The 14,251-nt window shown below is 37.8% G+C and overlaps 3 protein-coding genes and 1 long non-coding RNA gene across 7 annotated transcripts; 1 reads left to right on the top strand and 3 right to left on the bottom strand.

Moving 5' to 3' along the window:
* The first annotated feature begins 320 nt into the window (after positions 1 to 320).
* LOC115242762 lies at positions 321 to 3,058 on the top strand. 2 transcript variants are annotated; one of them, XM_029819291.1, is made up of 5 exons: positions 321 to 734; positions 1,750 to 2,008; positions 2,107 to 2,291; positions 2,368 to 2,613; positions 2,689 to 3,058. In XM_029819291.1, exons 1-5 carry the CDS (start codon positions 476 to 478, stop codon positions 2,820 to 2,822), a joined length of 1,083 nt encoding a protein of 360 aa, XP_029675151.1. In that variant the 5' UTR covers positions 321 to 475; the 3' UTR covers positions 2,823 to 3,058. The 2 variants fall into 2 exon arrangements, with proteins under 2 accessions (XP_029675151.1, XP_029675152.1); XM_029819292.1 differs by lacking the exon at positions 321 to 734 and adding an exon at positions 984 to 1,139 and having other exon boundaries at positions 2,689 to 3,046.
* On the bottom strand, positions 2,445 to 7,120 carry LOC115242761 (N-acetylglucosamine-1-phosphotransferase subunits alpha/beta). 3 transcript variants are annotated; one of them, XM_029819288.1, is made up of 7 exons: positions 6,730 to 7,118; positions 6,062 to 6,483; positions 5,769 to 5,980; positions 4,856 to 5,642; positions 4,611 to 4,782; positions 4,332 to 4,519; positions 2,920 to 3,503 (listed from the first exon to the last, which is right to left on the bottom strand). In XM_029819288.1, exons 1-7 carry the CDS (start codon positions 6,880 to 6,882, stop codon positions 3,194 to 3,196), a joined length of 2,244 nt encoding a protein of 747 aa, XP_029675148.1. In that variant the 5' UTR covers positions 6,883 to 7,118; the 3' UTR covers positions 2,920 to 3,193. The 3 variants fall into 3 exon arrangements, with proteins under 3 accessions (XP_029675150.1, XP_029675148.1, XP_029675147.1); XM_029819290.1 differs by lacking the exon at positions 2,920 to 3,503 and adding an exon at positions 2,445 to 2,881 and having other exon boundaries at positions 5,769 to 6,483; positions 6,730 to 7,120; XM_029819287.1 differs by having other exon boundaries at positions 5,769 to 6,483; positions 6,730 to 7,119.
* LOC115242760 lies at positions 6,962 to 12,159 on the bottom strand. Its single transcript, XM_029819286.1, is given in 5 exon segments — positions 6,962 to 7,039; positions 7,153 to 7,218; positions 7,525 to 10,334; positions 10,336 to 11,302; positions 11,305 to 12,159. Coding segments are annotated over 3 exon segments (2,676 nt in total). The 5' UTR covers positions 11,948 to 12,159; the 3' UTR covers positions 6,962 to 7,039; positions 7,153 to 7,218; positions 7,525 to 9,268.
* A 135-nt stretch (positions 12,160 to 12,294) lies between these two features.
* Positions 12,295 to 12,920, bottom strand: LOC115242763. The gene is made up of 2 exons (XR_003885099.1): positions 12,675 to 12,920; positions 12,295 to 12,510 (listed from the first exon to the last, which is right to left on the bottom strand). It is a non-coding gene; the product is annotated as an uncharacterized LOC115242763 (long non-coding RNA).
* Between the last annotated feature and the right edge of the window lie 1,331 nt (positions 12,921 to 14,251).

Genomic DNA, 14,251 nt, shown 5'->3' with positions numbered 1-14,251 from the left:
TTTTAATCGTCCATTTTCGGCAGGGCTATTACCAAAAACTAGCATGCTAGCACGCACAGCAACCAGCAACACGCAGCACATAATATTTCAAGTTGCATAGCCATTATAATTGTTAGTAAAATGTCTCGCATGCGATCTAGTATGCAAAATCGTACCGTGAATGAACGCAGCCTGGGTAGATGATCTATCGCGCAAAATTTTAAAACTTATTCAAGTTTAAAAAAAAGTAGAACACAAAATCGCGGTGCAGAAAAGTAGAACACATCATACGCAAAAAAATTTTATTTTATACTTTTGTCTTTTTTTTCATGCAAGATTATTATTTTCCCGCAGTTGTATCACCATAGTTATAGAATGCCTTAGGTATTTGTACTTTTGACGCAAAGCCGTCATCGACGTTTCCTGGACGACGAGAATACCCGCGGTAGCACAACAATAAACGCATTTCGAACAACGTTATCGCGTATATGTAAAGATGTCGTCCTTCGTCGAGCAACCGCTATTCGAACGCGAAATCGCGGTGCCAGCCAAGTTGCCAATGATCCTGAAGCAATTTTGTAAAGCCGCGATACGCACGCAGCCCCATGATCTTCTCAAGTGGTCCGGTTCGTACTTTCGCGCACTGGCTGATGGCGAGGAGCCGCCGGTCAAACCGCGATTTGAGTATCCACCGCCAAGTACAATCTCTGGCTTAACGATGGGATTTCTCAGAGTACTGCTTCGACAATTTGGAAGTACGATATGCGAGTTTCACGCAAGGCGTATCCAGATAATTTTATATACCGGATATTTTTTTAATAACGAATTCTTTGATTAATTTGGAGACGATTTTTTTTCTCAGCGAAATCGTCAAGGCAAATTTAATTTTCGAGTTATAAGCGATTGAAAAAGAAGGGCTTCTAGCAGACTAGATTTTATGGAGATAAAATATTACATTCTTTAGAGTTAATTTCAGGTGAAGTTTACTTTAATAGAATTTTAATTTAAGGTTTAATAATAAAGATGCATGATGGTAAACATTGGAAACTTGCCGAAAGTGATGATCTTTTTCGACCATTTTCGTCGAGGAAAAATTGTCTCTAAATTGGTCAAAGAATCTGTTATTAGAAAGACAATCGATAGTTTTGGGACACTATTATGTATACATCTTTCTCAATTTTGAAAATAATGTGACTGCTATGAGAGATGTATTAATTGTTATATAAATATAGGATATTTATTAATTTAGTAATAAAAACTCATTAAAAGAAACAAATAATCTTAAAAGACTTAGCGTCTTATTGTAATCTTAAAGAATTAAAAATTAATAAAGTCTTAGGGTAATTATTCAATTTAGCGGCCTCACCTCAAATATCGATAAAATTATGCTCATTCGATGCGTTTTTGCACAAAACGGAAGAATATAGCAGAGAAAAATGTCGCTTTGCCCCGCGAAGTGAGATATTAATAGTTAAAGTTGACGACTATTTATAGGTTACAAAACCTGTCACACTAAGCGACATGCGCATATGGCCATAGAACATGCGCATGTCGCTGCATTTCGTTAGTATGACAGGTTTTGTAATTTAAATAGTCGTTAACTTTAACTATTAATATCTCACTTTGCGGGGCAAAGCGACATTTTTCTCTGCTATATTCTTCCGTTTTGTGCAAAAACGCATCGAATGAGCATAATTTTATCGATATTTGAGGTGAGGCCGCTAAATTGAATAATTACCCTAAGACTTTATTAATTTTTAATTCTTTAAGATTACAATAAGACGCTACCCATCGAGATAGTTTCGCATCGTTGGGATTGTCTCTGCTTGGATCGAAAAGACTTCGACGCGATCGTAGCGATCGGAAAATTTCAACGCACGTGTCAAGTGAAAAAATTTCTTGCTATAGCGGTGGGCCTTCTTGGAGCTAATCTCACAGAGACAATGATTATGATTTGTCAATTGTTCACCCACGAACCGGACGGAGGATCCGCGATGATACCGCTTATTTTATTTATGGAGACATATAAGTAAGAATTTATCGCGGCAGCGTACCAACTTTATCTCCGATTCTAGCTATTATAATTTAATATGCGATCATTTGAATAATGTTCGAAACGAACATTAGATATTTAGCAGGACTCGCTTGCGACGGTAGCGAGAAAAGTACATGCGATCAAGATGTGACAGAGCGTTTCGCGTGTAAAAATAGTTCTGTCGATCGTACTTGCTCCATAAATAGTCAAGATACCGACGTGGACGTTAATTTGGATTCGGAATTAATGATCAAGGATGAAATTGTCTCATCGAAAAGTATGAATATTATCGACTATGAGCTCCTTCTATTTTGTCATAGTTTAATTTATATATCCAAATACTTTTTTTGTAGCCGATTTATCGACAGAACTAATGATGAATAGTTCGTTCGAAAGGGAACTTACTAATTATGAAGAAAAGAAGACTGAATCTTTGGCTAGTCGAAAAAACGACGATTTGATTAGCAATGATCGTACAAAGAATGAAGATGATACAATTGATAAGAAATTCTGTGAAACTGATGACGCCAATAGCGATGGAAGTCCATTTTTTGAAGTTGAAAAAATTGGAGAAATTACATGCCATTTAAATGTACCAGGTAGTTTTTCGTCTTTATAGGTATATATCTCTACTGGCTTATCGAAATTTATCTTGATGCGAAATTGAAATGTAGGTATAGGACCTCATTTGCCAGCTGAACGAATCGTAAACGTAGCGACATGGATGCACGAGTGCGCAAAACTTCAAGAGGGTATGGTTGGACCGCGAAATATCCGACACATAAATTGTCCATCTTTGCATGAATAATTGTAGTCTTGTGTATCCATTATTTCATATTTTCATAACAATAGATATGGAGAATGCAACTGTAACAAGAAAAATGATGTACATATATATAAGTGGCAGGTTTTCAATCTTCAGATACATTTATTATTTACGTTTTTTGTTTACATATTCAGTTTTGGTTTTTATTCTAAAATGTAATTATATAAAAAATGTTTATTCTATATCACAGAGAAATATAGTTATTTAGTTTTAAAAAATATCAAATTGGAAGTTCTTACCATGTACTAATCTTCCCACAAATATTAATCTTTTAATTATATAATATATATACAATTATCAATTCCATTATAAAACTTTACATTCGCATATAGTTTAGATTTATTATTAATTTTTTACACAAGAAATGTAGATAACTCTCGAGTTCTGCATAATCTACGTATATGATGGTAAAATATGTGATAAAATATAAGGGTAAGAAGCAACATCACAAGGCATAATAATAAATTTCTAGCTTTTGCACGATTCGCCCGCCACTCGAGAAGCTCATGCCTATGAGAGAAACGATTTCGATACTGCGCCGGCAATTCAAAACTACTTCGCAACGGATATAACGAACGATAGAAATCATTCAATAAGGCACGAATGATTTCGTTCTCAGAACGCCGAATGGCGTCCATATCATCATTCAAGCAAATAAACTTTCTGAAAGTAATAATAATGTATATAAAGATCATTTTTCTTTATATATTTAACAAAAATATATATATGTATATACTCACAAGGGATATTACAGAATAAAATGTCTCCTTTGGTTTGGAGAAACCTTTATATTTTTGGTTAGTACTCCTCAAGTACTTTACAATGGTATATGACATGCGCTCTCCAAACGTGATCTTGATCTCCAAAAATTCAGCCAAAGTTCAAAATTTGCAGAAAATTTTCAACATTGAAGGCTTTGTCAAATTTCTGCAGCGAATATCTTTCGATAGAAAGAGGTTACTTCAGCTAACAAATTAAAATTGAACGATTTTTTTTAAATTTAAAACATATCTGTGTGACAGACTCAAATGGTATCGTTTAATTTCAAATGTATTTTATCATAGGAGAAAATCTTGGTGAAGATATCTGATTATGGATTAAATAAATACTATTGTTCAAATCATTAGGACCTAGTTGAAGAAACCTCTTTGTATCAAAAGATATTCGTTGCAAAAGTTTGACAAAGCCTCCAATGTTGAAAATTTTCTGCAAATTTTGAACTTTGGCCGAATTTTTGCAGGTCAAGGTCACGTTTAGAGCATTTGTTATATACCATTGTAAAGCTCTCGAGGAGTACTATTCAAAAATATACAGATTTCTCCAAACCAGAGAGGACCTTTTTATAGTATCCCTTGTCAGTAAACACTGTTTGTTGCAGTAATATAACGTGGAAGTAACAAATAATATAACACAAGTTATCTATATGATATAAAAATGTAATATATCATATGTATTATTTTGCAACATTACAATATAGTGAGATATACATACTTGGGTTCTCTTCGAATTTCATCGAGCAATTGTACCGTTAAAGAAACATTGCTGATCAACATCTCAAAAATTTCATTTTTTCCGGCTTTGATTATTTCATGCGGATACCGGCTACTTTCGCCGAATTTCGATTGCATTTTTTTAGACACCGATTCACAATTTAATATTAATTCTTTAGAAACCACCGGCTGTAAAGAATAGAAAAAAATGCAATTTTATTTGCTATATCACGCTCACAATATCGCGCAATTATTATTTTATAAAATGCTCCATACTTACGAGGGTAGAATCTAGATATCTTTCTCCAGGCGGGACATCAATAATTTGTGATAAAATTATATCATGAGAGCAATTCGTTATCGCGTTTTCAAATTCCATGACTAGATTGTAATCTAGTGGTAATGGGTATAATCTTGATAAAAGCGTTCTTATTTCTCTATCTGACCAAGTTCTAAAAACATTGATTGATTTGTAATCTTAATAATAACTTTATTAATTACTAGGTGTGGCTCGCTGTTTCTTACCGTGATTTGTCAGTATCAAACATATCAAATATCTCCTCGATGGGTACTTTCCGTTTTTCACTGGACAAAAAATAGAAATAAGAAAATGCGAATTGCATGTCTTCGGAATCTCTCAATTTATGATTAGACGTTTTCTTAAATTCAAACTTGAATTTCTCTTGCATGTCATTTACAATCCATTTATCTATTAAATGTGGCATATGCGCTGGTACTCTTCTTCGTTCGAGACCATAGGCGATATTATATATCTTGTTAACATACAGTAAAGATTCCGCGTAAGTATCAAGTCCTCGTGTATTGTGTTTCCATTGATTGGAATATGAGAATTTACCAAACTTAATAGAACTGTTAGATGGTGCAAGATTTATGTCATTACGGTAGCGTCTTAATTGTTCAATATGATTAGCAGTTTTGCTTATAGGATTTTTTTGTAAAAATTTAGAATATATAGGCTGAAGGACATCTTTTGCAGATTGATAGTTTTCTCTATTGTCAAATTTTACGTATGCATTACTTTGCATATTCAATTCCACATTACTATTATTTTTGAGATTGTCAAGTGTGTAAATGGGCTTAAAAGTATTAAGATTATACAAAGGCAATGTTTGAACTGTGGACACTGGTATATCATTCCATGACAAATCAACGACATTTTTATTATGCAAAATATTATTTAACCCATTATTATTGTTTTCACGAGAATCTTCCAAATATTTATATAAATAATCGCCTTTTTCTTTCACAGTCTCACTGTCAATAGGGACAGTGCTTGTTTGACAATCTCCACCTACATTCAATTATTGTCAGAACAATTATTTATTATATATAAATAGTATATATTATATTTATATAAATAACACATTTATATCACATGCACAACACATACAGTATTGTTATAAAATTATTTAATCACCATCAAATTCGCATAATGTAGTATTACAAGCATGATCACAAGATCCATCGCCAACCCATGCCCAAGGACATACTTCAGAGCAATCCGGAACCCACCATGCTAGATATACTTTATGTCCACCTGCTTGAGTTATAAAATCTTCCGGCCATACCTCAGTACCTAACATTACGTCATCGTTAAAATATAAAAATTTATCAGAGATTCCAGGTATTCTGAAAGAACGCAAAAATGTTGTTGCATATTGTGCATATTTCATTATGTAATAATGTGGATTCATACATATTTCCAAGCACCTATGAATATGACTTTCAATAGCAGGACTAGAAAAAGTTGGTAAATCACTTTTATTTAAAAAAATATCTTCATGACTGACTAGGGTCATCCGAGGATTATCCATATCAAGCCAACTTGGTATTTGACCATTGGTAACGATGTAAACATGCCTCACCCAGGGTGCATACATTTCCAATGATCGCAACGAATAGCGTAATTCATCTTTATCACTGAATCTCGATGCTGCAGCGCTAAGATCCACAATGGGGACGTGCTTCTGAAGATTTTCTAAGAACACCGGATCGGAGCCATTTACCCATGTATAAACCACATCTATAGGGACATGTTGGCACAATTTCTTTTGGAAAGATTTTCCTAAGATATTGTCGTTGAAAGAATGAAACACTGCCTCGTATTTTTCCTTGCTCCATGTTAACCATACCTAACGCAAGATATCAATTAAAATTCATCAAATATCTCAACACACAAGACATTGATATACATACATATTTCTTTTATATATATTATATATATGTGTAAATAATATTATAGAGTACTAAAGAAAAGATGTACTATAAAGAAAAAAGTAACAAAACATTTTAGAACTAAAAAACTAAGAAAGATTTTAAAATACTAATTCTTATGATCTGCACAAATCCATTATGCATAAAAAAATAATCGTTCTAACCTCGCCGAAATGTACTATGCCGATGAATATGCAAGTAAATGCCACCAGTATCACGAGCAACGAATATTTATACGAGAGTAAATCGTAACATCGTCGCTGTATCAACTTCCATGTGCTCATTATATTAATAAAAATGTTTGATGCAATTAACATTGCCCGACTATCAATTCTAAAACCATCTGGAATGGCTTGGTATTACTTGCCAAGTTTTTCCGATTCTTCTTTTTTTACAAAGAGTCCAACCACGCTAGCGTTTTTCATGCAACCCATCAAGCACCCGTCTTCTTCCTTCCTTTATGGATTTCCTCTTCTGGGACAAAGGGCCAATTTCACCAAGTCCGGTTAGATTAACCGACGGTTAAAATTAGCATTCATATAATTTCAGTTAGAACCCTGCTAATTTTAACCGTCGGTTAATCTAACCGGACTTGGTGAAATTGGCCCAAAGTACCACAGCCTAACCGTTTAGGCACTCATCACCCATGAAGACTAGAAATAGGAATAGCTTAAGTCACTTTAGACAAAAATTGAGCGAAACCTTGGAAAAAATGTTAGCAAGTTGAAATTTTGCACAGATCTTCATTTTTGCATAAGATTGAAGGGGCGGGGGGGAGGGAGGAGTTTACCATTCTATGTACAGTGGCCGCTAAGAAGAATAATTAAACAAATAGGGCTCAAATTTCGTTCTTTTGCAAATATCTCGTTAAATATCGATTTTACAAAAAAAATATAAGAGTAGAAAATTAAAAAGTGGACAATTTTGCACAAGAGATGTTCTATAAGTTTTTTTCGTACGAGCAATACTTTTCACGTGAGAACTTATGCAAAATGTATGCTGCACTGTGCGAATTTACGGAACGCGCCGACAGATGTAAGGGTGCCATTATTAGGGTGCAAACCCATGGCAGCGGAAAAGCGTAACGCGGAACAAGAGCGGAACAATCGTGAGCATAGCGAAAACTGCAGAACGCTCGCGATTGGCCATGCTCTCGTTCCGCGTTACGCTTCTTCTTCTTTCTTATCGTGGCCACATCCGATCTAATTGGATCGGTATAATCCGGCCAAAAACAGGTTGGGAGTAACAAATGAGAGTAACAAATGGAAAGATTCCTCTAAAGGAGAGGAAGAAACTCAAAAATAAAGTCCAAAGGACACACGCGTAACGTGTCTAAACACGTCCGTTCCCGTCCGTGGGCGGCAACGGACTCGTCCCTTTCCTTCCTTTCCTTTTTTTTTTATGGCCACATTCGATCCTAGTGGGATCGATACATTCCGGCCAACAACTGGTTGTAATATGAGTGAAATTCAATAGAGGGGAGAATAGCGTTATATATTTAGATTGGAGGATTTGAGGAAGGCATGGAGAGCGTGAATGACCCCAGAGAAGGGGTTTTTAAGAATGTCTTGTGTCTTGAGTGGTGGAATTTTTCCGAATTTCCTTAACTGAGATAAGAGCGTTGTCCTTGGTCCATTGAAGCGAGGGCAACCCCAAAAAACGTGGTCCACGTCTTGTCTCGGTGCGCCGCACGGACAAGAGGGATCTGCAACTAAATTGCATCGGTGTAGGCTGTGGTTAAGAGCGTAGTGATCAGATCTAATTCTGCAGCAAGTAACGATGCTCTCTCGGTTAAGTTTAAGCTTGTGGAACCAGGGTTTAAGGGTGATTTCCTCGAATGAATTAAAGTAGTTGGCTCCTTTTTGTCTAGCTTGAGATTTTAAAAATTTGCTTGAGTCTTCTATATATTTCCTCCGAGGAATGGAGTAAAAGTCAGAGTGAGGAAGCTGTTTTGGGGACAATTGACCTTTGGTGATGGCTTTTTTCGCCAGATAGCCTGCTGTTTCGTTTCCTAGAATGCCCATATGTGCCGGGATCCAAACGATGGTGATCTCAAAGCCGGCAGTTTTGATCTGATGTAGTTTTTGTTTAATGGCATAGATGATGTAGTTATATGAATGTGCTAGATTAATTGAGAGAAGAGCTTTGGTAACACTTTGGGAATCGGTGAAGATAACGGATCTGGGGGTGGAGTTAATTGAGATGTACTCTAATGTATGGAGTATGGCGAGTGCTTCAGCAGTAAAGATTGAAGAGAAGGAGTAGGACGCGAATAGTAGTTGCAAATGAGGAGAAGGAGAGTATATGGAGAAACCTACCTGGTCGTCTGAATCGTTCTTAGAACCGTCGGTAAAAAAGGACCTACTGGTCGATAGCAGCTGGTTGTAAATATTAAAGAAGACAAGTTGAGGGATAGGCGCGTTTTTTATTTTCTCCACATCGAATGGGGTGGTGATAATGATTGTGGGAAAAGAGATAAGAGCCTCATAATCGATGGAGTATACGGCTGGGTAGTCGAATTTGGCTATATAGGGTTTCTTGGGTAGAAGGTTGCAGAAGGACCTGAACAGGAGAAATTTTTCGGTTGGGTTGACCTTCCGTGTCCTGCGTGAATACCAGAGAAGCGCGTAAAGCTTATCTATGAGCGGATGAGAGTCCAGAGAAAAGATCTTTAGAATATATTTAGAGGAAAGAAAATTAAATCTAAGCTTCAGGGGACCCTCCGGCCTCGGCAAGGAGGACGTTCGTCGGAGTGGTTCTTCTGAGGCCTAAGCAGTGGCGTATGGCACAAAATTGAATTTTTTCCAGGTTGTACATTGAGGAGAAATTATTGAACGGAAAGGTGAGACAGCCGTACTCTATAGAACCTCTGATTAAAGATTTGTAGATGTTCAAAAGAGAGCGGGGAGCTCCTCCCCACCATGTTCCTCTCAGCATGCTAAGAATATTGAGTAATTTGGAGCAACGAGCAGAGAGAGCACGGATATGATCTTTTCCAGAGAGGCGGAAATCGAGGTGGATCCCTAAAAATTTGCAAAAAGGTGAGAATTCGATGACAAAGTTGCCCACGTTAATAGAGTATGCTAAGGGGTTAATGTGTTTTTTCGTGAATATGACCAGAGAGGATTTAGAAGGCGAAACCGAAAGACCTTTGGAAGCAAGGAATTTAACAGCTTTGTTGCACGATTTTTCCAATTCCAGGAGGGCACATTCGATTTTGTTAGAACTTACAAATATCGCAATGTCGTCCGCGAACTGGACAAGATCACATTCCTCCCCGATGTGTTTGTTGAGCTTGGCTACATAGATGTTAAAAAGAATGGGGCTAAGAATGGAGCCCTGTGGGACTCCTTTGTATGAGAAATAAACGTCCGAGAGCTCACCGTTAACGACAAATTGGAGTTTGCGCGAATGGATGAGGTTATAAACAAAACGACAAACACAGGGGGGTAAACCCAGCTCTTCCAAGTCTGCGATCAGAATGGAAGGGATAACGTCGTCGAAGGCATTAGACAGATCCAAGAAAAGACAAGCGGTAGCGTTACCTCGAGTAAAACTTGTGTGGATTTCCGTCGTAAGGATAGAGAGATTATCTTGACAGGATCGATACTTGCGAAAGCCAAATTGCGAGGACGGAAGTTTTTGGTATCGTTCTATCCACCAGTCAAGTCTGAGGAGGACGAGCTTCTCAAGGATTTTGAGACAACAGGACGTAAGAGAGATCGGACGAAATTTACCTGGAGTTGATTTGGGGATGAGGAACACTAGATAATATTGGATAATATTCATCCGGTAGATTGGAAAGGATGGTATAATCGATCTGATCAATACCTGGGGATGATTTCCTTTTTTTGAGAGAAGAAACAACATGGAGGATCTCCTCTAAGCGAAAAGGATTGTCGAATATATGGCAGGAGTACTCACGATCTCGCTCAAGACTAGAAGGAGGGAGCTTGTGGAGGCAAGACGGAGGGGAGATGGTATTAATTAAGTTCTGGATTTCATTGGAGACACCGAAATTGGCGGTGAGCGGCGCGTTGCAGATATTGAGAAATCTGTTTTTAAATCTTTTAATCATTTTCCATAGTGCCGAGATGTTGGTAAAGGAGGTGATGGATTCGCTGAAGGCTCTCCATCCCTTTCGCTTAGATTGTCGGAGAGTTTTTTTAGTTGAGGCTTCTTGTTTTTTCAAGAAAAGATAGTTGAACCGTGAAGGATTGTTGCGAAATGTACGCAGAGCTTGTTTTCTGAGTTCCACAGTCATATTACAATCCTCATTCCACCAGGGAGCTGGTGGGAATGATTGACGTGTATTATTTCCATTGTTTTTGTTCCTGGTGTGATGGTTAGCATAGGAAGATTTGTTGTTCGACTTTCGTTCGGGAAGTAGAGAGATTATGACGTCTTTTAGAAAGCTGCAGAAGATGTTATATTTTTTGACGGGAGAAATGTGATCTGCTTCTAGGCTATGAGAGAGAACGGAAAGATGACTTAGAAATGAGGCAAAAAGTTTTTTATGGTTAATTTTTGATGTCTGAAGCCTATGCGAGAAGAATGTACGAATTTTGACTGGATAGCTGATTGTGATGATGGCGGGTATGTGATTACTACCAAGTGTATCATCAAAAGACTTCCAAGTGCAGTAAAGCGTGAGATCAGAAGATACGAAGGTTAAGTCAATGACAGAGGAGGTACTAGAGAAATATGAGATGTAGGTTGGGGTACCGTCATTGATCCAGGAATGGAATTGAAAAGTCTGTCCCATATAGAGGAGTCATGTCGTCCAGGGTGTCTGTAGATGGAGATAATATGTATATGGTTGTTCATGGTCGGGATTTTCATCCCGACCGCTTCTAGTACACCGTCTAAAGTGAAGACCGAGTCAATTTTCTCAAAAGGAATTGTGTCTTTTATGGCCAGCAGAACACCGCCAGATTTGTTCGAAGGTCCGTCGTGTCGTAATATGTGATAGCCATTAAGAAAGAAGCCCTTGTCGGGTGTAAGCCAAGTTTCTGACAAAGCGAGGATGTCGTGTTGGTTCGTAATTTGAATAAAAATTTCCCTTTTATTTAAAATGCCATGACAGTTCCATTGAAGAAGTGAAAGATGGTTATTGAGAAAATTGCTGGTCATGACTGAGATTGGTACGGAAGCCTTGATTGCTATTAGTATCAAGGTCACGGAAAATTCGAATAACGGCGGGAATAAGTTCAGGTAGATTAATAGATGCGAATAATGTCGACAATTGCGGTAGAAGAGGGGTGATAATGAGGAGAAGATTTTGCAAGGATGATATATTAGAATTAGTGTTTGGTGGCATGGTCGCCAGCGGTGAAGGAGGAGAAGTCCGAGAAGTAGAGGGAGGAACAGAAAAGGAAACATAGGGGCGGGTTGGATTATGCAAGGGAGAGAGAGCGGACGCGTTCCTAGATTGAGCGACTGAGTGTGGTTTAAGATGAGGTAAAGAAAGAGATTTGATTTTTGATTCTCGCGTCAAGTTGGAATTAGTAGTAGTGAGCAATTTGATACCGGGATCAGAGAATCTTTTAGCTGCTTGAGCATAGAAGGAGAAGGAGGAGGCATATGCGGGGGATGAAGGATGGGACGAATGGTGACCTTGTGGAAGGTTAGTAGAGCGGCGTGACAACATCGTAACGTGTTTGGGGATCTTCTGGCCCTCAAAGGTAAGCGACACAGTGAAAGAAGGAGTGTAATTACTGGATGGATTAAAAGGGCTTCGAACGAGCTTCTGAAATCAACGAGCTAAGGGCAGCCTCAAATTGAGGATCCTCGTTTTCTTTATCCATATCCGTATCCGTGTCCATTGTTAGAGAGAAATGTAATTGTAGTAGTAGTAGTCGTAGTAGATGTATTACTCACTTATTTACTTATTTGTTTGTTTGTAGGTTCCGGATCAATCCCGCGTAGACCGGAGGATCCCTCCTCTGGGGGAGTAAAAAGTTTAAAATAGAGTCAGGAAGAATATAAGATGAGAGCAGAGAAGGGGCGAGGAAAGACGGAATTCTCTCGAGAAAGCTGAGAGAGTTTGGCGGCAAAAGCCGCAGACAATGGCGAACAAAGACGAACAAAGACGTCGTCACAGCCGCACTCGAAGATGTTGAATTAAGAGAACGGCAAGCTTCTGAACGCCGGATTTTCACTATTCCCGAGGTGGCACTCGATAGTGAGGCGGCTCAGGACTGAATAAAGCACTCTAGAAAGTCTAAAAACAAGCTAATTTGACAATTTCACAAGAGGCACTCAAAAGTACGTCTAAACGCAAACTATGCCAAGATGGCGCTCCGGACTCGTCCCGCGTTACGCTATTCCGCTGCATGAGTTCGCACCCTTAGGCCGGATTCACTTGGCAGAAAAGCAGAACATCGCACGTAAAAAAATATTTTAGTTGTAACCGTAAATGGCCCGCGATGGGCGATGCGCGATGAGCGATACGCGACGAGATTACGAAAATTTATTTTCGTCAATTCACACTGAACGCGATTTGACGCGATTGAACGCGACAAGTGACGTAAAGGTTCGTTCCCACTGAGCGCGTCACGCGTCGCGTCACGACGCGGCGCGACGGCAGTTAAAGAGACGGCGTTTTTTTGTTATGCACACTGAACGCGTCGCGGCAAATCAACGCATGCGCAGAATGTACTAGTTCGCCAGGTTATTGGTTGCAAAATAAACGTTAACAGAAACATAACCTTTAAATTAAAATATAGTACAAATAAAATCTATTTGTGATTATACCCGTTTTCTGTAAAACAGTATATGACACCTGTAGACATTAAAACAGTGTATGGTAATTGTTTTGAATAAGGCTTTTTCTGAATTTTGAGAAATATGATCGGATCTCTTGGTAAAACTCTTTGTTGTGACTCCAAACAGTGATAATCAGTCGGGGGAGCCCGACCCCCATCACCCCCAACCCCCAAAAAAACGAAAAACCCCCGAAATTACCGAAAATTTGGTAATTATGTACTATAAAGTTCACTCCACAACCAAACTAAATTTTAGTTTTAAATCAGCAATAGATTTGGGTTAGGTTATATCTTCCGGAAGCGGAGCCCCCCCGTAGGGGAAGCGTGCACATTCGACTTCCTTCAGTGACAGAGAATATCTAAGAGAAATAAGAAAAAACTGAATTTGCAATTGTGTAAATTTATAATCTCTTTGTATCCGAAATATTCAGATATCCGGATGCAAAAAAATCGTGGTGGATTTACGCATACAACGAGTTTTTTTACATCTCTCTTATCTTTATATAATCTCAAAATTTATTTATTAAAATCTGAACTATCTTGCATATTAGAAAATTATTATCAAATTTTTTATTTTATATAAGAATGGAAACTATTAAAAAAACAATTTTTTGTCCAATGTCTGAGTCCCCTGTGTTGGGGTCATATCATACACAACTTAAACTAATAAAAATATTTATTATATCTTTAATCTTACTAGCCGCTCTTTGTAAACTTTATATAATCATCGTGACTAAACATTGAATGCGGAATAGATAGCGCAACATGCGCCGCATAACGGTAAACGTATGAACTAGCGATTATTGAATACTTTTTGCTTCCTCATAGAGGAAGCTTTGTTTTTGTAACAAAATTTTTTTCGAGTTTTCTATGCCAACGTGTTTAGAATGTTCCAAAACGTCAAAAAATCATATTCCTA

This window comes from Formica exsecta, unplaced genomic scaffold (assembly GCF_003651465.1).
Source record: "Formica exsecta isolate Colony F162 unplaced genomic scaffold, ASM365146v1 scaffold623, whole genome shotgun sequence".
In the NCBI taxonomy this organism is placed as follows: Eukaryota; Metazoa; Arthropoda; class Insecta; order Hymenoptera; family Formicidae; genus Formica; species Formica exsecta.
The sequence above is the reverse complement of the archived record's forward strand: the minus strand, read 5'-3'. Positions and strand labels throughout refer to the sequence as shown.